The following is a 25,924-nucleotide window of genomic DNA, read 5'->3' as shown; positions in this document are numbered from 1 at the left end:
TGGTTTTTAAAAACATGTACATCAAACCAGCACACCCCACTGTGAACTATACTTTCACACACTCACTCACACACACACACACACTCTCTGTTACAGAAGCCTGGGTCTAGCTACTCACTGCCACTTGAAAGCCAATACTTAAAGAAACAGGAGTTGGTGGGAGGCAGCAACCTGACAAAATGGCAGACCACTGTCTCAGAGGCCATATATATATATATATATGTGTGTGTGTGTGTGTGTAAGTATGTATAGATTTATGCATGGGTATCTATGTAGACAGATCAAATTATCTCAAAACTAAAACAGAATTTTCAAAGGGAATTAAACTGGCTTTCTGTTTTTATTAGGTCATCACTGTTTAAATTCATACAAACAGGTAGTAGAGTTAATCAGTACTCATGAGCTGAATGGGGAATTTTAGATTTTGAAGGCAGTTCAAAGAGAGATGCTTATTTTGATAAAAAGGAACACTTTAGTACTTGCTGATACAGTGATGTGTAGCACTCTTTCTGCAAAGTTCTACAAAAGGAATTAAGGAAAAAAAGGGAGATAACAGAAAATACATTTGCCTATTTGGCAATTTCAATTCTATCTGCACCTGATTTAAATCTGTTTCTTTGCCCATGGTAAATATTTTTGGAATTCTGTGTGTCATATTTACAAAAGACATTCTAGGTTTTAAAAGTGACCTCAGCAGGTATATATACATCTAAAAGAAGCACAAATTCTTGAGGCCCATGCACTAAGCAACTATTACTCCTATGCATTACTTGCAAATTATATGAATATATTAAACAATGAAAAACTTAAAAGAAGAAAACACATTTTAACATAATGCAAAACCACAACAAAAATTAAGTGCTAGTCAATAACATCTATTAAAACCCTAAAGAATTCATACACCAGTAAATGAATAGGCACTCAATTCCTTCCCTCATTGTATAAAATCCAATCATATATTTAAGCAGGAAATGACCACTTTTCATAGCCATCATCATGCAGAGAGTTCAGCAAGGCATTACAAATATTAAGAAGTACTGATTCCAGGAATGTGAATTACATCTGATTCCAAGGGTGCCCCTAAGATACCTATAAAGCACTCTGGCACTGGCCATATCAGGTATGTGCTTCTCTCACCTAAGGAAGGGATAGGGGAAAACTGGAAGCCAAAATTTGCTTCCTATCAACCCTAGGTAAGAGTCCAGGGAAAGCCTTTTCACACCAAGACTTGGTGGTTCTTCACAATGAACATAGCTTTGGCCCAGGTGCTGTGTGTGGTGGCTTACTTACCCCCCAAATCTCACCTGATTAGTCATTAGTGAGGGAACACATTTAATACCACTAAATCAGAATTCCTGAGCTAGGTCTTTTTGTCAATTATTTCTGCTCTTCTCTTCAAATGAAAAGGGAGGTGCAGGTGGAGAGGGGAGCTACATGGAATCTTCCCACAGTTTATTTTTAATCTGTAGCACATATTTTCATGAATTAATGCTGATTTTAATAAAGGTCTAAATGAGTTAGTAGCAACAAAAATGAGATTTTGGCATGTTTTTACTAATAACTATTCTAAGTATTGTGTCTTAACTCTAGCTGACTGATTAAATCAATTCACGATTGAAGTGGGTGAAGAACAAGCCAATTTGTAGAAAAGACAAGTCTGTATACATATATTAAAAGAGTGTCTGTGAGAAATAAAGTGATCATAATTATATTGTGAGACTCAAAGAGAACTCATGCAATACTGATTACATACTTCCTCAAAGATCTGCCCTGCCACAACTTATTACACAAAATTGCTTTCTGAAAATTCCCAACATTCCCAGTGTTGGGGTAGATATTCTCTAACACAGAATTTTCTATTTTATAACTATAAACCAAAAATAGGCTCATTGTACTTCAGTAGTCTTTCTCATGAAAGGTCCCTCCTGGTATCTTCTCTCCAGGTAAAAACACAGGTAGAATTTACTTTTAATAGCAAATAATCCAATTCTACAGTAGTTATTTCTGAATCCAAATTAACAGGTATTTCAATTCCGCTTTATTGAACTAGATAAAATTGGTTTTCAATAGGGGAAAGAATGAGCGCTAACTTTTAGAGTCCCTTACTATGTCTAGAACTCAGGACACACACACCACACACACACACCCATACCCTCCCCCCCACGCATATATATTTTCCCATTTAAATATTACAACAAGCTTTGAGGGGAACACTATTACCATATTTGTTTCACAGGTGAGGAAACTAAGCCTCAAGGAGGCTAAGTCAGTTGTGGAGGTCAAACAGCCACTAAAAAGCAAAGCAGGACTGAAATCTAGATCTGGACTCCAAGATCTTTCCCCACCATCATGCTGTCTGTAAGACTCTTTAACAAACCCAATGCCTAACTTTCTACTTGAAAAATTTTGGAAAAACTGTCTATTGGCTATATTGTATGAAAAATTTCTAAATATAAAATATATGCAACTGCTTGAAAAACTGTAAATAAGAGGGGAAACATCACTCACACCCACCCTTTGATCATCAGGTAATCAAGATAGTGCCCCACAAACATTTTCTACATATGCAACTGGTGTGCAAGTTACCTCAATAACATCACAGTCATGTGTTTTAGTTGTCTGCAGCACACAGCTGAATGAATAGTTCTGCAATATTTAACTAGTATTTATTGCTTTATCTTCAATCAAACTAATTTTCTTTGGGAGAAAAGCATCCCGGTATTTTTTGACAACATAGGAAGATATTTATAATTCTATGTTGACCAAAAAGAAGCAGGCTGAGTAGGTCTGAAACTATGTGAACAAAAAGCACGGGAAGCCCTTGTTTTCTTCTTTAACATTCCCAAGGGCACACATTACTACCAGTCATGCTATCAAATTAAAAAAAATTGTAATGTATAGGCTGCATGTCCCAATGTTATTAATAAATTGTAAACATATGTAATGTTCTTAATAAAAATGCACCTTATTTTGATATCTCCTACTAAAGAACATTTGAGAGGATTGGTGAAGAGTTCCTGGGAATGTGCTGGTGCTCATGATGGTGACAGTCATGAGACAAGTGCTCAAGTCAGGATGAAGAATTCCTGTTGAGTTCACAGAAAGCTTGAGACACTGGGGGTAGCTTGTAGCTTCGGGACTTACTAGATTTAAACGACCTACATATTTTCAGACCTTCAATCCCAACATAATCAAAGATGCAGTCATTTTACAGACCCATAAGAGAAAGCAAACACCAATCTATTCCAAATTCTAAAGCTCTCAAATGTCATTCACTGTGAAAAGACATAGTCAATTTAAAGATGAGTAAAATATACAGTGAAGAGGTTATGCAAAATTTATCCTCCCAGGTACCAGTAGGTTTAAACTAACAAAACATTACCTTTTGCATACCTTCTGCAAATGTAATCTATGAGTATATTTACCAAATGCTTTCTGTACACTGTAGCAATAGATCAATTTCAAATATTAAGCTTCAATTAAATGACCACTTGAGTGAACGAAAATGGAATTCTATCAGCATAAATGTTGGACTTTTGTTTTTGTAGTATGCCGACAGCAGTTTCTGACTCACCGACTAAGTTCCGTGGAACTTGTATGACATCTTCAGCAAATTCAAGAAAGCTTCTAGCCTTTTTCACTGCATCCTGATCCTAATAAAGAGAGAGGAATGTTTTAAGATAAATGATGAGCCTCTCTGAAATACTGATTTTAGAAAAAAATCTAGCAAGATATTTACCTCTCCGTAAATATGAAATGTGCAAGTATCTTCATCTAGATCGATAGCCGTGACCCCAGGTACTTTTCTAGCTTGCTGAATATTAGCACCATGAGTACCAATAGCTAGACCCATCAGATCTTCTCGTACGATAAACTGTTCATGAAACCTTGAGGCAAGTTGCCTTGAACTCTGAAGAGAAATGTACATCTGATTAATATGCTTTATCAGCTATTAAGGCAATTATATTTAGGTCAGCCATGTAAATTATTTTGACCCTGTATATCAGGGGCCTATATATTAGTTTTAGTTGAACACTAACAAGCTTTAGCAAGTATTTCCCACAGCATAAGCATATACACATTTTATAGGTTACTGAAGATCTATGCCATTTGATTTTTTTTTTTTTGGGTAACAGGAAAAGGCTTGACAATTTTCCAAGGTAACTTTGGAAAACCTCTTTGCAAGGCTGCCTTAGTTAACCAATGACATCAACAGTAATTAAGAAGCAGAGCCGGTATTCCCATAAAAACCAGTTCACTGGGTCTGACAGACTCAATGTATTTAAGTAAAAAAACAACAACAACAACAACAACAAAAAAAAAATCACAAAACTTAAATATCATCTTTATAGAAAATTATATTTTTCATTTCATTCTTATTAAAGGATATCAGTATATAGATTCTTCCCCCTAGAACAGTGCCATTTATAACATCACTATATACAGTGGTCTAGACATCCCTCTGATGAGGTGATGGCATTAAAAGGATACTCTCCTACCCACTCACCCTGACAAAAAGAACTATAAAAATGGTTTGTACCATCAATAAATTGAATTAGTTACTGAATGTCAAAGATTTACAACTTATCTTACATATGCACCTGGACCCTAAAATAAGATCAGAGTCTGTAAAACCTTGTGATCTGGATCCACAAGTAAGATTAATTCTTTAATATTAATTCAAATATTTGGTGATGACAGTACCAATTTACAGACACCCCAAACTTGTGGATAATTACTCTTTGAAAATAGTATTTATCAGAATTTAATGTTTAGTTCTAGCATGCCATTAATGAAAACCAAACATATTAGTGGCTCATGTTGAAAAATGGAAATTTCTAATCTGAATGTGAATTTCTTTAATATTAGTAGTGTGGAAAGATAGGCATGCACACTAGTTTCTCATTATCAACACACCTGATCATTTGAATGAGTCTAACTACTGTAAACAATTTTTAAAAATATAGTATCACTGGTGTAGATTAGAGTAATAAAATCTATCAGGGCTCATTCACCTGGATTAATCTGCTAATTGAAACCCCACTGGTAAATAGTAAGCCAAAGGTATGATAACAGGTCATTTAAGAAAAATTAAATTTTTAAGAAGAGGCATACGAGTATGTTTCTGTAATACTCAATGAAAATAAGGAGGCTGTTCTGGCCTGAAAGTTATGAGAGAATCACTACAGTACACACATACTTGCGAACAGAGGGATGTCAAGAAAGAATGAGAGTAAAAATAATTTAAACAGACCTCCATGGCCATAAGGAAAAGCAGCAAAAGGAGAGATGAACGTCTCCTCTCCTGCTAACAACTCAGCAATCACACATCAAAAGTAGCAGGCGACAAGTTTCACAGGGCTTTACAGGAACACAGCCTTAACTATCTTCTGTCTTAGAATGTGGTTTGGAACTCCATTTTTTTCTTTACTATTTCAACTGCATGGTATTTTCCCTCTAATGAAATGAGTAATGATGAGGACACCTCCGGTATTTAACATTAATATACTTGAGTTGACATATTAAACTAAAACTCATTTAGTGTCTATGGTAATGGATGGAAGTAACTAGATAGTTATCAATGAAAATAAATGTATGGTGATGAACATTATTGGAAGATTAATAAAAGTAGATAAAATGCACCTTAAGAGACGAAATAGTAAGTTAGGGAAATAGCCTCTGGCAGGAATCTGAAGACAGGAGTTTTAAAGAGTGACAACCAATTAGAATGAAGTTCTATACCCTTTTAAACAGAGATAAACATACATAATGAAAGGAATATGATTAGATATTTAAATACTCTCTAGTACTTTAATAATGACAACATGTTATATGGAAGAAGCATTCCCTCATTTTATTAGCAGTTTTGACAAACTTCTAGTAAAAGTGCATTGACCAGAAGTCCCTTAGGATATATAAACTGCTGCTTAATTTTGAAACCCCGGGCACAAAAACTTTAGTATAATTATGTTTGGTATAATTTAATTTTCCAAAATACAGAACATATGGAATTGCTAAGAACCAGAAAGCAAAGGACAAGCTGCCCATATTCAAATTCTATAACTGTGTAGTTATTTCTAAATAGTCTTACAAGCAATGCGAGGGAAAGCCACATACCTCTAGCTGCTTGCTGGCTTCTTCATTTCTCAGTATCAGGGACAATTTAGTGCGCAGACTCCGAAAGTGCATGTCGATCAGCATGTGTGCTCGCTTGGAGGTGACTTCGTTGATAGACTAAAGAATATAAATTAACACCTTCATTATCAAAGCAAATATCCCAAATGAAATGCACCAAAAGAGATACCTCAAAAACACTCACCAAAATGACAAGCTGATAATTTTCTGGATCATAAGTTACAGAAAAGGCGCCGACAGCCTTTTTAAAGTCCTTATGTGCCGCTTCTTTGGCACACCTAGAAATAAAGAGAATACTCACTGTGGCGTTAAGATATTACCAGCTACTGGCATAAATGCATGCAAAGAGATCTGCACTACAATTGTGGATTCATATTAAACATAACTTATGAAAAATATGCTATCCCTATTTAAAAGTTGAGTTTCTGTGCTGTGTCTATTTCTGAAATAGGCTGATCAAGCATTTGATATTATAAAGGAAAAAGTCAGTTATGCCCTTAAAGGATTACTGGTGATCTCAGATTAGCAAAGTGACAGATTTAGGGAAGCCACTCTGCAGGCTTCCAGATTTTAATTCCTTAAGATGTCAGTAAATTGGGCCTCCCCGGTGGCGCAGCGGTTGAGCGCTGGGTTGCGAAGCTGCCCGCAGCCTCTGCAGCGCCGCTTCGATCCCCAGCTGCTCCCCGGCCACCGGAGGAGGGTCCCACATGGCGTGCAGACCTCTCCTGCCGCCCGCTGCTCCCCTCAGCAGTGTACTTCGGTCCTTCTGCCTGCTCTGCTCCCCACTCTGGCTCGGTGAATTCTCTCACCCTCCCGTGCTTCTGACTGTACCCAGTGCTTGTATAAATAAATAAATATTAAAAAAAAAAGATGTCAGTAAATTGTTTTTTAAGATTTATTTATTAATGCATACAAGAGCTGGGGTATAGGCCAGAGGTGTGGGGGGTGAGAGGATTCACCAGAGACAGAGTGGGGAACAGAACAGGCAGGTTGACTGAAACACACTGCTGAGGGGAGCAGTGGGCGAGTCAGGAGAGGTTTGCTGCATCATGTGGGTTGCTCCCTGGCCGGCTAGGGATTAAACTTGTGCTGCAGAGGTTGCGGACAGCTTCATAGGTTGCATCTTAACCCCTTGTGCCACCAGGGAGGCCCAAGATGTCAGTAAATTTTTTTAGTCAACTGTTGAAAACGTTTGGGGTTAGCTATAGGGTGGCCAATTTTGTTGTTTCTTTTCTGAAGAAAAGCTGCTGACCAATTCAAAGGAGAGAAATGTGTATGAATCAAAAACCACAAAAATTTACACACACAATCTCTAGACTCAAAAAGCAGGATCTCTATATCATGTGACGTACAAGTTAATGCTTATCTAAAGTGTGACATGTCCAAATCAAACTAATTTATCTACCTTGATGAAATATTTAAAACGGAACCTCTAACCTAAAAAGTCTTCAAGTATTACTCCAAATCAAGGATTCTAAGACAGAGATAATCTTTTGAGGCTTCTTTAGTTCTACTTATTATATACTTACCTGAAAATATTAGCTAAAAGGAAAAACCTGGAGAAATTTCCATTGTCTTTATCAGCTTGCAATAAACAAAGATAGTTTATTTTAGAAAACACACATATATTATGTACATCAGCTATGTAGCTAGCCAAGTGAGTTTAAGCAAGATCAATGCTGGTTTGATTATACAACTGAAAAAAAGCTGAATATGGCTTTTCATTACTTTTGCAAAACAAACCACTTTTGCCAAATTTCACTGAATTAAAAAACTGATTCTTCCTCTTCAAAGTTTATATTCTTTTAAATAAACCACGTATCACCTGCAACGTCTCAGTATATCTTGCATAGCAACTTACATTTGTCGTAAGTCTTCCGGCACATCCAGTTTGATCTTATGGAAAGTATCTTTAGTGGCAGGTTTGTTGGGATTAACTGACCGTAAACGTTCAATGGTAACAATTTCGTTGTATGTAGCATCACATGCTGCATATTCTATCACATAAAACTAAGAGAAATAAATAAAAGTCATTGCTGGTCATAGTTTTTAAAGTAAGAAAAATTCAAGTTGTACCTATTCAGTTATTTTCAGATTTTTTAGATAGGAAAAATACTCTATCAACTTAAACACATGAAACATACTGAACACAGAGAAAACACTTTTTATAAAATAAATTATCAGATATTACTTTAAAATAGAAATCCAGACCAAAATGTAGAGTACCTGGGTTTAGAAAAAAATATATAAGAAAAAAATTTAAATATGCGTTTTCCTACCTCACCCTTTATCATCCTCACTTTAGCTAACCACCAACAGCAAGGTTCTTTTTCATTTGCTCTGGAATAAACCTAGATAAAAATTACAACATAGAACAGTTCATGATTAATATAATTCAGAAATCTGTAGATTATCAGACACTGAGGAAAATTTATTAAAATGTATCCAGGTGTCCTCCAAATGAGTATACTGTATACCTTAAACCAGACTGTACCCCCTTACAGCTAAACGTAGATATACATAATCAGAAACCAACTGATCACCTTGGAGAGTCATGTAATAAGCTGCTTTCCTCTATTTTAACTCAGTAGTAATTAGCACTCTGAATATGAATGCTCAGGGAAAGCTGACTGTTCACAAATCTGGGCATACTTTCCTTGGATGTGCTGTGAGTAAAAACATGTACCTAAAAATGCACACATTTGCTTTTGCTTTACTCTATAAGCCAACGACTGATTCAAAGTTATCGACCTTGGCATATTGTCTGGCTACTTGATCATATACTGGGTAAGGCCAGTGACCACTCAGCCGACCCAGGCATTCATGTCTCCTGGGGACTAAATGGGCAGACCCTTGGTCACTCTCTGGTTTCCTGGCTCCTACTCACTAAAATGGACAACTTCACACTGGCAATCTTCTGAATACCACCTTTCTGCTCTCACACACTGTGGGTCAGTTCTTCTAACTGATGGTGACCACTTCAGAGTTCACTTCGGATGTCCAGCATGAAACCTTTTGTGAAGATACTAACAAGTCAAGGTTAATAGGAAAACAGAATATACACGGAGCAAGAGACAGAAATACTCAAGCAGAAAGGAGAATACAAGGGGGTTGATGGGCAGAAAAGGACAGGAGAGAAAAGAGGGTCAAAGCCTAAGGCTGATAAGCAACTCAAGGCTCCAACCCTTTCCCTCCGTTTACAATGGAAGCTGTGATTCCACAATATACACGACTAAACATAACTTAGCTCAATCTACCTTTTCTTCTTGCCCCATCACATTTCCTTTCCTCTGCTCTTGCCAAATACCCTCAGTTAACTGTTACGGAGAGAGTATCATGAAGTCATCCTAGCAACAGCATCTTATTGGGCCCCACCTGTCATGTGACTAAACTGGGCGGGGGAAGTATCCTTTATTCATCATTACTATAAATAGTCCTGATACAGACAAAAAGACTTATCTTTCCTCCCTATCATAATCCAATTAATGGGCATGCAACATAGTGACTGAATACAACTTAATTTAACCTACCTTCCCCTCTTGTCACCATCAATCCATGTCAACTCCAGTCTAGCCAGAGCAATAACCGAGGTCACAGTGAGATCACTCTACCAACAGCATCTCACTGGGCACCACCTTCCAAGTGACTTAGGAAAAAGTCCACTTTATCCATCCAAACACCATTATGAGCACTCCCCATACAGACAGACAGTATGGTCCTGGTCCTCGCCTTCAGGAAGACTGCTCTTCTGGACCAGTGGACAGGTGAAGGTCCTCCAGTATAGACAGTGTTTTGTTCCTTACTGCAATCCCTTGCAAATCCAAGCCTAGTTCCTTACCCCTAGTAGCTTGTGAGCACATTTTTAGTAAATAAATAACACTCCACATTCTATTTCCACTTTTAAAATTGTAGAGAAAAGGACACAGGCCAAGACATCCAGAGGCCTTCTGCAAGCCCCTACATCACCTTTTTTTTTTCCTTCTTCCTACATTCCTGTTAACGTGGCACATCTCCACAGCACCTTCTGGTCAGACCTCAATGGCAGATGAGCAGGTATGTATACACTAAACCTTGTTTTTTAAAATGTAGCAGTTTACTGCTACTTTAGCAAAATTCTTGGTTACTGTTCTATTACAAGGAATGATTTTTTTTCTTTGTCATACTAATTTTCCTAATCTATTTTGCTTAAGTTGGGGACAGGGTAGCAAACTAGTAATACGGCATTCAAACAATGATTCAGAGATTGAGGAAAGGGGAAAAAGGAGTACTAGTAAGCCAAGGGAATTAGCAGTGGTTTTCAAAGATGCGCTGAGAGCTGCACAGTGAGATCTCCAAGCATTATCAGGATGGCTCAGTCAGAAGCCCAAGTTCATCACAGCTGTAATTCATTCACTAGGTAGCTTTTAAACTGTGTTAAGGGACAAAATGCACTGGAAAACTGTATGCCTCCGCTCCTTCAGTACTTCATAACTTGAAGGCAGGGGAAACTCACCTCAACTTCATCACTTTCATTTATATCTTTATTATAACCTACAGGTGGCGGGAATCTCACATCATGGAATGGAATCTGCCGCTCTGGCTGCCAACTGCAAATAAGCAAACACAAATTATTTAACACACTTTTCAGCTTAACAGAAACAATGACCATGCTGCCATTAACTTTTGGTTAAGTACAGCCCTCTGTTTTTCTCGTTTAAGGAGCAAGTGCTTTAAAACTGTTGGTGTTTTGTTGAGTGAGGTATAACGGTAATATAGAGACATTTCAACAAAGTCTACATGCAGCATAGCAGCCTTGTAGTTCTATTTGGAATAGTTCTCTAAAACACAATAAAATCAACAGGACGGTTTTCCGAACAAATCTTTCTTACAACAGTTTCAACCTCTAGGAGTTCTAAATGTAAGTCCACAACAGCAATTTCCTTTGATGCTTAAATATGTTAGTATCAGTGTTAGTAAAATCATCATCATACTCCTACTTGCAAAGGAATTTTAACCACATTCCAATGACCACAGAAACTAGCCCTAAATGCCCTCTAATTCCCAAGCAAAATGGGGCAGTCAGCACAGTAACAAGTCACAACTCACTTTTCCCCCTTTTAAATTTTAGATCCCACGAGGTGGTCAATTCTTGCCATGGAAAGCTGGCTGCTGATCAGTATGGCGTACCAGCATGCACTGGGCTGGTGGGATCTCCTAAACCACAGAAACCCAATGGAAACAGCCTATAGGAGTTTGGTAAGCGTGCCTATGTTTTTTAATTTGAAATGATAGGTAATAATTTTGAAAAATACCAAATTATTCTTTTATATCCATACTGATATATGAAAAGGCAAATTTTGCAAAAAATACTGGGGGATTCAAGTGCTGGAGCAGTTGTTTTTGTATTTTGTTACCAAAGGGTTTTCTTAGTAAATTGCAGTTGAGAAAAGCAATATTTTCTTTATTACTATTAAGAAGAGCTATTATGTAAGCTTGTACGTAATTAAGTCACATTTGTGCAAATCTGATTAGGGCCTATATTCCAGTGAACCCCCTTTTCTGAATTATCATATATACTTGAAAACTATAAAAAATGGTCCTTACTTCAGAACAGCCCTTTCATACTTACTGAAAATCAATGACTTTTAACATGTTACAAATTCATTACTAAGTATGACTGGTAAAGCATATAATATTTAATATAATTTTCTCAGTTCCAAAGTCTTATGTGTACAGAAATGAAAATTCAAATTATTTATTCAAAAAAGTGAAATATGGAATCACAAAAAATAATGTAATCATAATGGGAGCTTCATTATGATTGAAAGGGAAAAAAGGTAAATATAGTCTAAAGTTCCATAAAACATTAGTTTTTTTTTTTTAAACAGAGAAAATGGAAACACACAAAGGGCAATGAGACTATACTTTGAAGGGACCGAGTGGCATGCTCGGTGTGCTCAAACCCAGTGTTGAATGTCAAACTCCATGAATACAAGGAAAAACAGCTGATCTATTTCAAATTCCCAGGATGACAGATAGTTTGAAGAGAAACTTTTATGCAGCTACAGTACAGGAGAAAATGAGAAAGTCCAAAGAGAATAATTTTAAGTAAATAGCAGTAATTGTATGGAAAACAAAAAAGAACCAATCTAATAAATCAGTGTATAAACTAGACACATTTTTAAATGCATAGATGAAATGAGTGCTTGCTTAATGCTTTATATTAAGAACTACAGGAGAAACCAAAGAGCGGCAAATAAAGACAACTCTCCCTTTATAGGAAACAGTGCTCACCCAGTGATGGGAGCAAGCAGATAAGAGGATAATTACATGAAAAAAATCACTCTCTGTTATCAAAGATTCCTCCATTAGAGGTGTGATGCTGTTCTCTAGTGTAGAACCCAAAGTAGCAAACTGGCACATTCTGTAAGATTTGGTTCTATGTATTCAGAGACAGGTATTCTTATTCTAACTTATATTATGGACTGAAATTATTAGTCTAGAGTTAAGAACAGGGTCACTAAATTCTTTTACCTCTCCCACTGAATTTGTTTCAGGCATCTAAGAATACTACATCATCCTGTTGTCAGCTAAAAGAATCTGCTAACAATCTAATTGCAGTATGTCTGGGTCACATACTATATTTTAGTAGACTTACTATTCAGATATAATTCACACACCACATAATCCATCCATTTAAGTCTATGTACAATTCAATGTTTTTAAGGATATTCATAGGTATGTGCAACCATTGCCAGTTAATTTTAGAACATTTTCATTGCTTCAAAAAGAAACCCCATATTCTTAGGTATGGCTTCTCATTCCCCCAGCCCTAAGCAATCACTCATCTCCATAGATTTCCTCTCTCTCTAGTCAATCTGCTTTGAAATACTATTAATTCTCTTGGTACATACAAATCAAAACATTTTAAATGTCGACCATTCTTCGGGGTTCAATAACATTCTAAGATCATGACCACATTTATACTTTGGCTAAGGAGTCTTTACATATTTTAGAATTTTGAATGGCTACTCTGAAAACAGCCTTTATTAGTACTCAAAAAAAATCATCAAAGACTTGCTTTTGCCAACAAAATGTTAACAACTATGTTTATTGATGAATTCACATAGCTAATATTCCTAGGCCTGTAAGTGTTTTAATTTACTCATCTAGCAGAAAAGATCAGTTACTGCTATTACTGGTTATAAATATGTGACATAGTTAAAAATAAACTAATGGTTAAACATGATTGTTCCTAATCATATATGCTAAACAACAAAACCCATTTATTTTAGGTTTAATGTTACAAAACTCACATTGATTTTACCAATACCCATGAATCCCTTCATTTTCATCTTTTAAAAAATACAAATATTCCTATCCAAACTCTCAGCTATTAATACAGAAGAATCTGGTTTCCTTCTTCACATTCAAAGGGACTGAACAGCCATCCACTGGTTTAATACTGAGTTGTTCAGGAACTTCCTGGTCAATAACATGAAGATCCATTTCTGAAAAACACTCAAACTAGACTTGAATTTTTAAAAATGAGGAATAAAAATAATAATTAGCATAAACTATTAAAGAACCTAAACCTTAAAATTATATTAAGACACTTACTTGTTTTCAAATGCAACTGTAATCGAGTCTTCATGAACGTCCTTTACAAATGCCTAGAAGAAAAACACCATTTAAGTTAACTTCTAGGCACAAAAATCATTTTGCTTCTAGTTAATATCTACAGGTACCAAAAATCAAGTGACGCTACAAGCGAAAGCTTGCCCTTTTTTTAGGATCGCTCATTCATGAATCACGTCTATATTTAGTCACCTACTATGTGTTAGGCCCTAGGAATACTGATTAAACAAAATACATACAAAAAAATTGCTCCACATAGTTCAGCATCTAATAAGAGAAAGACAAGTAAGTTGAAAATTCCAACGCAGGTGCACGTGCAAAATGGATCATGTATACTTTAGGTAAGAATTATCGAAGACTAAGAAACTTGTTCCAGAGCCATATGCCTGCCATTACAGTCTGTTTATCATAACCTATCTTTTTCTCCTTAATAAAATTTCAGGAAACTACAAATAGCATATGATTAAATATAATCTCAACTCTATGTAAACAGAAGTACACTAAATTTTCTTTAACAACCATATGCTGCTAATACTGCCAAAAAGACCAATTACCAGAATTTAATTAAATTCTCAATCTCACAGGAACTTGGGGAAAAATAATATAGAGATCTAAATCTTTTAAATCTGATGACGTAATTGCTGGTGATCTGCAGACAGACATAATAAAAGTAATAGCTAATTATGAAGAATTCTTTAATCAGCATGCTGTCCATAATTCTATAAAATTAAGTTTTTAATAGGTGCAGGAAAGGAGGTTTGCTTTTGTCTTGCCAATTAGAGTAGGGGGGAAGACACCAAAACCCAAGAGGCTTTACATCTTAATTAATTTTTAAATGGCCTGAGAAATTTAAGCTTCTTCCTCAAATTTGTTCGGGTTACATGTGTCTCTCCTATCATTTCTCCCTGCCTGAAGGATTATGACCAAATCCCTTCTCTGGCTGCAAAAGGCCCTTCCTGATCTGGCTCTGCGCTCACCTCTCCAAGCTTTATCTCTCACGTCCTTCAGAGGTTGCTGTGAGGCAACAGTGCGAAGCCACTGGGTCTCTCTCTGTAAATATGGCTCCCACATCCTTAGAGCCCTTTCCTTCTTTTCACCTGGTTATCTCCTACTGACCTTTTAGTTTTGGTTCAAGTCGTCACCTCCTGAGAGAACCCAGAGGACTAGGTTAAGTTCCCGTTGTCTCCATTCTCACGGCATCTTACCCCACCACTATAAACTTACCTCACTATGTTACTATCACCCATTTCCCCACGACCAGTAAGGTCCCAGGAGTGGGCAATACTTTACTTCTGAATGCCTACCATGAATTCAATGACTAGTAAGCTGATCACTGCCTGAAAGGTTCCTATTCTAAGATGGGCCTGGGGGCTGTGGGGATAGTGGGATGCTGATCAGGGATAACATGCTGCAGAAGAAAGGTGAGGTTCTTACCAAACCTAAAGGGGGAGGGGGAGAGGGAGGGAGGGAGGGAGGGGGAGAGAGAGAGTGGGATGCTGATCAGGGATAACATGCTGCAGAAGGAAGGTGAGGTTCTTACCAAACCTAAAGGGGGAGGGGGAGAGGGAGGGAGGGAGAGAGGGGGAGAGAGAGAGAGAGAATATAGCCAAATAACAGGGAGTAGAGGACAGAGAGGCAATCCAGGCCTCAGGGCAGCATGAACAAATGCTGAGACCTGGAGAAACAGCTTGAGGCATGTCAAAAATAATCCTTTGTGGGGAAGGAAGCCAAAACAATTCAATGGAGGAAAAAAAATTGTGCTTTCAACAAATGGTGCTGGGACAACTGGATATCCACTCGCAGAATGCATGTTGACCCTTACCTCATACCATATACGAAAACCAAAAATGCATCAGAGACCTAAATGTAAGAGCCAGAACTACAGAACACTGAGAAGAAAACAGAAACAAACGCTCACGACTTTGAATACTGGGAAGACAACTAGTCTGTATTGAAGCCATTCTTCTGTATCTTCAGTAACTGGCACAATTTTTGGCATATAACAGGTGCCCAACATGTGTGTTAAACAAATGATCCAATGCAAATGTCTTATAAACAAATGTATCTTCAAAGGTCTGAAGTTAAAGGATTTTTTAAAAAACTGAAACTTCCCAAAATATCAAATGAAAACATACCAGCCAACTATTAATTAGTTGTTCGTAAGGAAAACAATGGCAGGTGAAGCAGGGACCCTGAGAACATGTACATGGATATGGATACAGAGGAATGAACACTTCCACATTATGCTCAAAGGAATAAAAGTCACTAAAAACAAGTTTCCTAGATGGAATCCAGGTGTTCTGCTACACTCACAATGGTGGAATTACTATTCTAAATTAAGTATGTAGGGGCCTCCCCAGTGGCGCAGTGGTTGAGCGCTGGGTTGCGAAGCTGCCCGCAGCCTCTGCAGCGCCGCTTCGATCCCCGGCTTTTCCCCGGCCACCGGAGGAGGGTCCCACATGGCGCGCAGACCTCTCCTGCCGCCCGCTGCTCCCCTCAGCAGTGTGCTTCGGTCCTTCTGCCTGCTCTGCTCCCCGCTCTGGCTCTGGTGAATTCTCTCACCCTCCCGCGCTTCTGACTGTACCCAGTGCTTGTATAAATAAATAAATAAATGTTTAAAAAGAGAGAGAGAGAAAAATCTTTAAAAAAAAAATAAATTAAGTATGTATATATCTGGTTTAGAGCTATAGACTAATTTGGGTGGGGGAATCCCCATTTTCTTCCTATCATTTTGACCTTGCCTATTTTTCCTCAGCTATCTTTAAATCATCAAGATTCTGTACAGCATATTTCGGAAACTCTAGTTTAATAATGATCATGATACTGTGTTAGAATATGATAGATTTCATCATAAGGGCACATGCCTCCAGCATTCTAAAGAATTGCTTGCCTCACTATGACTTCAGCAACAAAGAAGGCCTGAATTTGAGTTAGTTACTGGAATCAGTCATTCTAAGTTTTATACAGTAAGCTGGAGAAGAGAAAGAACAGGAGCTCCCGCCCCCCATTTTCCCCACATCCTTATATGACGGCTAATACCAAACTAAGCAATCTGCTTTTGGGGGACAGTATTAGATTAAGCACTAAAATCAAAATTCCCATCAGGACGTAACCCCTTATTTACTGTGTCTGTCTCCATCCTCTACAAAGTTCTGTATTTGCATGTTTGGCAGTATATGCTGAAATGGTAAGTCCTTTGGTCAGCGAAGAGAACCCTGTTACAGCTGGGTGAAATGCTGCTCTCACGAATTCAGGTGTCTTTCCACGACTACTGTCCTTGGCTACAGCTGTGCTGTCCACATGACAGCTGCTAGTTATATCTGACTATTTACATTAGTTACAATCGAGTAAAATGAAAACATGGCCTCATGTTCACCATGCTCACAGGCCCCTTGTGGTGGGCAGGGCAGGGAGAGCCCACTTCCATTACTGCAGAAAGGGCTGCTGGGCAGCACTGATTTAAAACCTTTACAAATGCTGGGGGCAGTTTTCCAATCCACCCTGAAAGCACACTAAACGTCAGTCTCATTACTTCACTGCTATATTTTTTTATTTGCCAAAAAGATGTCACATGGTTTCATCATACTCATTCACCACATTTGACTATTTCCTAAAATCAAACATTCCATCACAGGAGAAGAGCTGCAAAATTGTTGTGACTATTCAAGAAGAAAAAGCTTTCACAGGCTCTGAAAGCAACTCAGTATGTGGAGAATCAGAAATGGTTTGAGTAATCAACACCATCTACAGGGCTACTGCCTTCACGCTCACGAGGCTCATCTGTGTATGCATAGTTCCTTGATACTCCCCCAATCGGTCACTTTTAGATAGTGCATATTAAGAGCATATAGAAGGCATGTGGACACCTTCTCTTGATGCTGTAATAAGTGGAATAAAAGTTGGGCCTCCCTGGTGGTAAAAGGGGTTAATAAGTCTCAGCACTATGAAGCTATTGACCGGCCAGGGAGCTACCCACATGTCGCGGCAGACCTCTCCTGTCTCCCCGCTGCTCCCCTCAGCAGTGTATTTCAGCAGATCTGCCTGTTTTGCTCCCAACTCTGCCTCTAGTGAATCCTCTTGCCACCACACCCTCTCTGCACCTCTGGCCTACACCCCAGTTCTTGTATGCATAAATAAATCTTTAAAAAAAAAGGCCTCCCTGGTGGCTCAGGGGGTTAGGTCTCAGCACTATGAAGCTATCAGCAGCCACTGAAGCATGGGTTCGATCCCTGGCCAGGGAGGTGACCAATATGGCACAGCAGACCTCTCCTGTCTCACCCGCTGCTCCCCTCAAGTGTATTTCAGTAGATCTGCCTGTTCTGCTCCCCACTCTGTCTATGATGAGTCCTCTCACCCAACACCCACCATGCCTCTGGCCTACACCCCAGCTCTTGTATCCATAAATAAATGAATCTTAAAAAAAAAAAATCCATGGGTTGTCTCCGGTCTGCCTGCACGCATACCAAGGACAGAGGCCCCCTGTGATGTTAGAGCCTTTCTACAGAAATTGTCATTTTTCTCAAGTGTCCCATCTTCCTGCTTCCCATAACATTTTTCCAATCCCCCCTACCCCACCCCACCCGGCCCTGGCTTGGCCCTGCCCCTCTCTTACCCAAAACTCTCTCCCTCTTTCCTAGTCACCTCCAGATTGTTAACACCCCACTCACCATCCACTCGGAAAACACTGCTGTAAACTGCTACCCATCCCATTAAGCCAAGCTGGTGTTTGGGACACAGTTGAGGGGATTCCTGTGAGGTTACCAAAGACCGACTGAAGGGGTTTGAATGAATACACAAATTACTGAATGAGAGCTGGGTTTCTTGGACTTCAGTAAATTCAGTGGTTAAGAGTTTTGCTGTGAATGAGACCGAGGTTCAAAATCTGGTTCTATCACATTACGGCTGTAGAACTCTCCAAGGGGTGGCCTTTGGACCTCAGAGTCCTCATCTACAAGGAAGGAATGGATACAGGAGAACTGGACCTGATTCCTAAGGTTGTTGCAATAAAATTACACATGTCTAGTGCTTAGTACAAAGCCTGGCACGTAGCTAGCATTAAATAAATGAGAGATAAAGCAGAGAAGGTCACAGTTTATGAGAGATAAAGGACCACAGTGATCCAGCATTAAGGGAAGTTCTGTCTCCACAAAAGTCTACTAAAAAATATACACTGTTAAAGAGGCAATCCTTTTTTCACTGTATGGCAACAGCCCCTTTGTCAAAGATTAACAGTCCATATTTGTGTGCGTTTATCTCTGGGCTTTCTAATCTAGTCCACTGGTCTACATGTCTGTTTTTGTTCTAGTATCACATTGCTTTGATTACTGTTGCTGTGTAATTTTGTTTCAAGTCAGAACTGTGATGCCTCCATTTTTCATCTCTTCTCTCAGAATTGCTTTAGCTACTTGGGGCCTTTTGTAGTTCCATATAAATTTTATAATTGTTCAATTTCCTTGAAAAAGTCATTGGTATTTTGAAAGGTATTGCATTGACTATAAATTGCTTTGAATAATACGGTTATTTTAATGATGTATATTGTTCCAATCCATGAGCACGGGATATCTTAAAAAATGAAATTGCATCCATACTTAACTCCGTAGCAAAAATTAATTCACAATGGATTGAAGATCTCCATAGAAGAACTGAAACTGTAAAATACTTGAAAGAAAATATAGGGGATATACTACAGGACATCTAACAGGATATTGGGGACTCAACCCCAATGGCAAAAAACAAAAACAAAAACAAATGGAGCTACATCAAACTAAAAAGCTTTTGTACCTCAAAGAAACCCTCATAAAAAAGAGGCATCTTACAGAATCACAATTTTTGCACATCACACATCTGACAAGAGGATTAATCCCAAAACATAGAAAGCATACAATCCAACAAAAAATGGGCAAAAGACCTAAATAGACACTTTTCTAAAGAAGATATTCAGAGGTCTACAGACAAATGTTGGTGAGGATGTGGTGAAAAAGGGAACTCTCATCCAGTTGGTGGGAATGCAAGTTGGGGCAGCCTCTTTGGAAAATGGTATGGAGATAAAGAAAATAAAAATGGAAATTCTGTATGATCCAGCAATAACACCATTAGGCATTTAGCCTAAAAATATGAAAATTCTAACACAAAAAGCTTTATGTACATCTATGTAAATATAACACTTCCACATTTGTCAAGTCACAGAAACAACCTAAATGTCCTTCAATAGACAAATGGATAAAGAAAGTGCAGAATAAATATTTAAAGGAATACTATACAGCAGGGGAAAAAGATAATATAATGGCTTTTGGGCAACAAAATGGATGGACCTTGAGGTGACTATATTAAGTGAAATAAGTCAGAAAGTGAGAGACATTTATCGGATGGTTTCATGCATTTGTGGAATATAAATAACCAAAAAACACACATACGCAAAATACAGCAAGAGTAAGTCTTGGACCTAATGAAGGCAGTTAATGGTTACCAGAGGAACAGGAAAGAGGGAAATGGCATGGGGGAGGGAGGCAGAGGAGGTATGGGTGCTGGTGGTTTGGTGGAAGGTAAGTGGTACACATGCACATATGGAGAGCAAAAATGTACCCCCAAAATAAAAATGAAAAAAATTAAAGATTAAAATAATGTTAAAGAAAAAGAAAAGGTCATTTCCTCAAAGACACCAAATACCAAAAGGTTATTTATACTAAGACAAAAAATGTGATGAAAATCTTGAGGTTTGAGAAAGATGACAAAACAGTTTACAGACAGACACAGGCCCCTAATTATGGGGAATAAACAGGAAATCAAAAAATCATTATGAGATGCTCAACTTACTGGCAACTGGGCCAAAGAGGCCATCACAAAATCGTACTTACCAAAGTGTGAACTGACCAGAGATCACCAGGATCAATGAAACCAAGACAGAAAGCCCATCTCTACTTTGGTGAACTCTTATTCTCCCACTACATATTCCATCTACCCCGCTCCCCTAAGCTTAGTGAACGCACTCACAAATACGAGTCAGCAGTCACAGGAAAGGCTACTGGTGTGGAGCAATTTCAGTGTAAGCCTAGGACCACACTGAACACACTCCCTCCATTAACACTGAAGACAACACCTGTACTGTACCTTGACAGCGCAGAAAAATGCCGCTCCTAAAGAAAACCCATGAGACACAGCAGAGGGATCAAAGAAATGTGACTCAATAGAATTCAAACCCAAGACTTCACATACCAAATCAACTGTCACCCTTTGTATATGGGCACCACAGGGGTCTGAACAAATAGGAAGGGAAAAGTACAAGCCTCATCAACAACCCTTCTGACCACAGTGCGGTTTCAGAGGCACGCAACTTCACTTGGGCATTTACCATAAATGCTGAGAAAAATGCACTTTCTGGTTACCCTGGCCTAAAGACAGCACACAGACAAGTAGTATAAAGTTAATTTTCCTTGTGGTATGTATCCTAACTTGTGACTACTTAAGTTCCTATGCACTCCCAATGTAAAGAAAGCAAATTTCATAACAAAGGTTTTTAACTTTGTCTTTCTTAACCAACATTGACAGGGAGAATTATAGTGTAGTAAGCAAGGTGCAAGAATTAAAAAAAAAAAAAGGAAACTGAGATATAAGCTGAATATTTCATGATATCTTCCTATCAACTGTATAAAATGGCTAAAACAGCCTTGCAAGTTAATACAACTTGCTAAACCAATATCTGAGGATCCAATACAATCAAAGATCACAATAAAACAGAAAAATGGGCAGGAAATCAACTCTAATTGATTTCAGAAAGATCACCTGATCTCAAATCCCAGATCTGAGCGGTATCAGATCTGACACTTATGATAAGATCAGTCACCCAATTTCTCTGAATGTTCTACACTGTCATCTATAAAAGGGGCATGAAAACAGTACCTCAGGATTGTGCAGGCAGATTAATAAATTAACAGAGGTAAAGCACCTAAACAGTGTCTGGCACCTAGAAACTAGCTCTCACCATTGGTTAACAGTTGTAATAACCCTGATCGTAGTCACTATGATTCCCAGAGCAGGGAGGAATCAGAAATGCAATTATAGCAGTGATTTTTGCATTTAATTATTTGGTGGTTTGTAGAGAGTTGGAAAATGGCACAGTTTCAAATGGAGAAAAATCATGCTTCCAAAGATTCTACATACTAAAAAGTTACTAAGACTTTGGAAAGAAAAAATGTAGTTGACCCAAATAATTCACTTCCTCGACGTACATAACACCTGTATGCAAAGTTAGATCTCAAGACTTCACAGAAAACATGAACAGCACCTTATGCAAGTGTTTTTGTGGCAAAACAGTGATTTCTAGCAGGCTAGGTAGCTAGCATCATGTTGGGCCACTGAAACTTTAATTTAAAAAATTTCCTCAAATGTACATTTTGTCAAAGTAAGCTATTGGCTCCATATTACAACTCACCAAACGAAGGTCTGCAGATAGGAAACTTCAAAGCTGAAGAAATATTAAAGTATAACCTAACAAGATGAATGCAATCTACCATATTTTTTACCCCATATTACAATAATGGATCAGGTATCAGTCAAAACTCAGTTCGAAAAAAGAAAAAAAACAACAATACTGTGCTATTTTACACAAATGACCCTTAGAATGAATACGTTATTTCAAGATTATTCCTTTAGGAAATGCTTTATAAAGACTCCACCATGAGACATAATTCAAGTGTCTTCACGTCTTAAATAAAGCTCTGCAAATTATAAATGCAAGTAACTTTTTCTAAGTCAAAGAAATACCTAAGCATGAAAGTAAAGACTAATGAGTACTGGGCCTCCCTGGTGGCACAGGCAGTTGAGTGCAGCGCTGTGAAGCCGTCCGCAGCCTCTGCAGCACGGGTTTGAACCCAGCTGGCCGGTGAGATATCCACATGGCGCAGCAAACCTCTCCTGTCTTGCCCGCTGCTCCCCTCAGCAGTGGATTTCAGTCAGTCTGCGTGTTCTGTTCCCTGCTGTCTCTGGTGAATCCTCTCACCCTCCCGCACATCTGGCCTGTACCCCAGTTCTTGTATGCATAGATAAATAAATCTTTAAAAAAAAAAGACTAATGAGTACTAAAAGAAACTAGTTTTTAAGAACAAACACTAGAGGGGAAAATAGAAATGAGCTGTTATAACCTTAGGGTTTAGGTTTCATGGTTCTGTTGACTTTGAATACTGAGCTTGAGTTATTTTTGAGAGAAAGAATTCATCAATTCCCAGCATATATTCTGTCCAGTTCATGCTGCAAACTTGGACCATGTGCTCAGAAAATGGAGACTGGCCCCTTGCAATATGGTGGTTCATCAGACAAATCAAAGTCTGAAATCAATTACACTAAAGGCCTTCGAGTTGTTTAATTTTTTAAAGGTTTTTCATCAATTTGATGAACAAGGTTCCTATTTTTCATAAATGTAAAGTATCTCCATAGCAGTTCATTGTTATTGGTCTTTATTTCCATCTTTTCCTTGCCCATTCCACTGGACAAGCAACTCGGTTTATTTTAATATTATGAGTCTACAAAAACTTAATTTTTTTCATCATAGAAACTATTTTCCACCAACATAGACTATGAGGTTTTCCTAAAAATAAACCTTAATTAAATAAACAGAACAGCAATTTATCTATACACATTTGTTCAAGTTTCACATTTCCTCTCAAGGAACCAGGCAACCCATTCCGTTTATTCGCCTCAAATTAAGGAACTTCGTATAAAAAAAAAATATATCAAGAAGAAAAACCGGGGTTTAACAAACAGTAAAGATCATTTCTTATATTCCAATCAGTTTGCAAGCAAAGTCATTGGACCAAATATAGGCGGCTGGAAGAGAACAATAAATCCTTCAAAAAGACCAGGAATGTGCTAGTTGCCCCTTAGAACAAGCAAAGTCACTAAAAGACAGTGAGAGTGAAGTCCAAAGAAGCTATCAGAGATTTGCTAGAATACTGTTCAACCACCAGGCCCTGTTCACATTCATTATAGTTAGTGCCACAAATCTAGTCACCAACACCACCAATGAAGAAATGAGAATGCTTCTACACAAACCAGCAAACATTACAGGGCACTGAAACAAATGCCAGCAACATTTTGACTGTAGAGTCAACTGAAAGAATTTTATATTGGAGAGACTAGTAAGACCATGAAAAGCTGGGTTTTTTTCCTCCTCGCTTTACACTTAAGGTTTTAACCTTTTCGCTAAAAGTATGGAAGTCCCATTTCTCACTTATGAAATGTATTGATCTCCAAATGTCTCCAAAAAATCGGTAAACATATTGTGTAGTTAAGCGAATTGTTGATTTTTCTAGAGTCAAACGAGTGTCACTTGAAAAGTTAAATTTACTAAAGCGAAATTCACTAAAGACATGAAATTTACCCAAGTTATCCTGGACGACGGCAATAGCTAATTTCCGGTCTTTTTTCCATGTGGACGTTCTACTGCCAAGATACTATAGTCAGGTGGGTCATTACTTACAGAAGTTAGAGGAACATTCAAGAAGAAAGGGAATGTATAGATGACCAGCCTTACAGAAAGCGTGTAGAAACAGAAGCACTACCGACACATCCACCTATTTTGTATTCTGCTTTGCAACATTTTAAGATACTAGCTGATCTGTAACAGTGTGAGTTTAGGAAGAAAAATCCACAGTAAAAGCAAGCATGCCTCTGTAAAATCTCAACAATCCAGCCCTCTGCAATATCACCCATTCAGAAAACAGTCGAGTACTTGGAGCACAAAACAAGTATTTCCACTCCCTTTAAAACATTCCCCCGTAATAATCTACTCAGTTAATTTCCTGAAGTTGCATGCGATACAGCAGGCCTTTCGAGAGTGAAAATAATTTTCTCCCCTGTAGCAGACTTGGTAATGTGTTTAGACGCTGAAGCATCTGTATTCCCGAATTTGTTCCCATTTCTAACCAGGAAGAGGGCCCGCTAATATCTGAGATTACCAACTTCTTTAATTCAACGCCGGGATAGGTCAGGGTCTGCCTGAAACTTTTGGATCTAAAAGCTCTGCTGAAATCCACAAAGGGAGGCCACCAGGCATCGGTTGCCATTGTGATTTGGTACCGACCATAGCTTCTCACCACTCTCGCTTCACACCCTTTGCCCAGAACCGCGGAGCTCTCCGAAGTCCCCGGGCTGGACCGGAAAAGAGAAGCCCCACGGAGATCGCCCACCCTCTGGGCCCGTCAGGCGGCGGCTCCACGGAAGGGCCCCCCTTAGGCTCCCCCCATCCCCGTTCCTCGGCCACAACGAACACGTCAGGCCCGGATCCCCCCGGGGAAAGGCTCCGGAGGCGAAGAGATACAAGCCCTCGCCGTCCCTGGGCGCGCAGACCGGCCCTGTCCGCCGGGATCGCCTACCTGCCGCCGGCCATGGCCCAGCCCCAGCTCGCCCCGGCGGGGCTCGGTCCCCGCAAGGGCACCCGCCGCTCCTTCCCACAGGCGCCCGGCCCTAGGCGAGGCGAGGCGAGGCGGCGGGGCCCGGGGAGGGGGGGGCTGCCTACAGGCCCGCAGTCCGGCCCGGCCCGCCCCGCCACCTCCCGCCGAGCGCGCCCGAGCCCCCGGGCGGGGCGCCGGGCAGAGGGCGCCGGGCCTGCCGCCCGCGGAGGTCGAGAAGAAAAGGGAGGGAAAGCCGGGCGCCGCCGCGGTGGGCCCGGGAGCTCCGTACCTTGTAGAAAGCGCCATTGGAGCCCCGCACTTCCACCACCAGCTCCTCCATCTTCCCGTCAAGCCCGCTGGCGCCGGGAGCCCGCCCCCGAGAGCTGGGCTGCGGGCGCTCGAGGCCCAGCCGCCGCCGCCGCTGCTGCCGCGCTGCCGCTCGCCTGCCGGCAGCGAGGCCGCCGTCGCCACTCCCGCCCGCTCCGGCCGTCCGCTCGCCGCCCGCTCGGAGGCGGCCCCTCACCGGAACGGAAACCGAAAGGGAGCCGAGCGCCGGACTGAGGCCGAGCGCGCCGGCCGCCCCGCGTGTAAACAGGGAAGCCGCGTCACGTGACTACCGCCCCTCCCCCCCCGCGGGTTCGGCCCCCCCGCCCCGCCCGCACGCGCCGCCCGCCTCGGCCGGAGCGCGCGCATGCGCGCACTGGCGCCCGGCCGGGGGCGGGGCCCGACGTCGGGCGGGGCGGGGCGGGGCGGGGCGGCGCGGGAAGGCGGGAAGGCGGGAAGAGCGG

At 39.8% G+C, this 25,924-nt stretch overlaps 1 protein-coding gene across 9 annotated transcripts in view; it reads right to left on the bottom strand.

Moving 5' to 3' along the window:
- The window catches only part of FMR1 (fragile X messenger ribonucleoprotein 1), a gene marked incomplete at both ends in the record, with an annotated part of 36,982 nt that extends 11,506 nt beyond the window's left edge, over positions 1-25,476 (bottom strand). For all 9 annotated transcript variants that reach the window (XM_084258667.1, XM_084258668.1, XM_084258670.1 and 6 more), the window contains 9 exons: positions 3,575-3,653; positions 3,740-3,910; positions 6,118-6,234; positions 6,320-6,413; positions 7,997-8,145; positions 8,415-8,486; positions 10,628-10,721; positions 13,735-13,787; positions 25,426-25,476. In XM_084258667.1, the coding sequence (XP_084114793.1) occupies positions 3,575-3,653; positions 3,740-3,910; positions 6,118-6,234; positions 6,320-6,413; positions 7,997-8,145; positions 8,415-8,486; positions 10,628-10,721; positions 13,735-13,787; positions 25,426-25,476 (880 nt within the window). The remainder of the gene's footprint in view (positions 1-3,574; positions 3,654-3,739; positions 3,911-6,117; positions 6,235-6,319; positions 6,414-7,996; positions 8,146-8,414; positions 8,487-10,627; positions 10,722-13,734; positions 13,788-25,425) is intronic.
- Positions 25,477-25,924: the final 448 nt, after the last annotated feature.

This window comes from Talpa europaea, assembly GCF_964194135.1.
Source record: "Talpa europaea genome assembly, chromosome: X".
Lineage (NCBI taxonomy): Eukaryota > Metazoa > Chordata > Mammalia > Eulipotyphla > Talpidae > Talpa > Talpa europaea.
The sequence above is the reverse complement of the archived record's forward strand: the minus strand, read 5'-3'. Positions and strand labels throughout refer to the sequence as shown.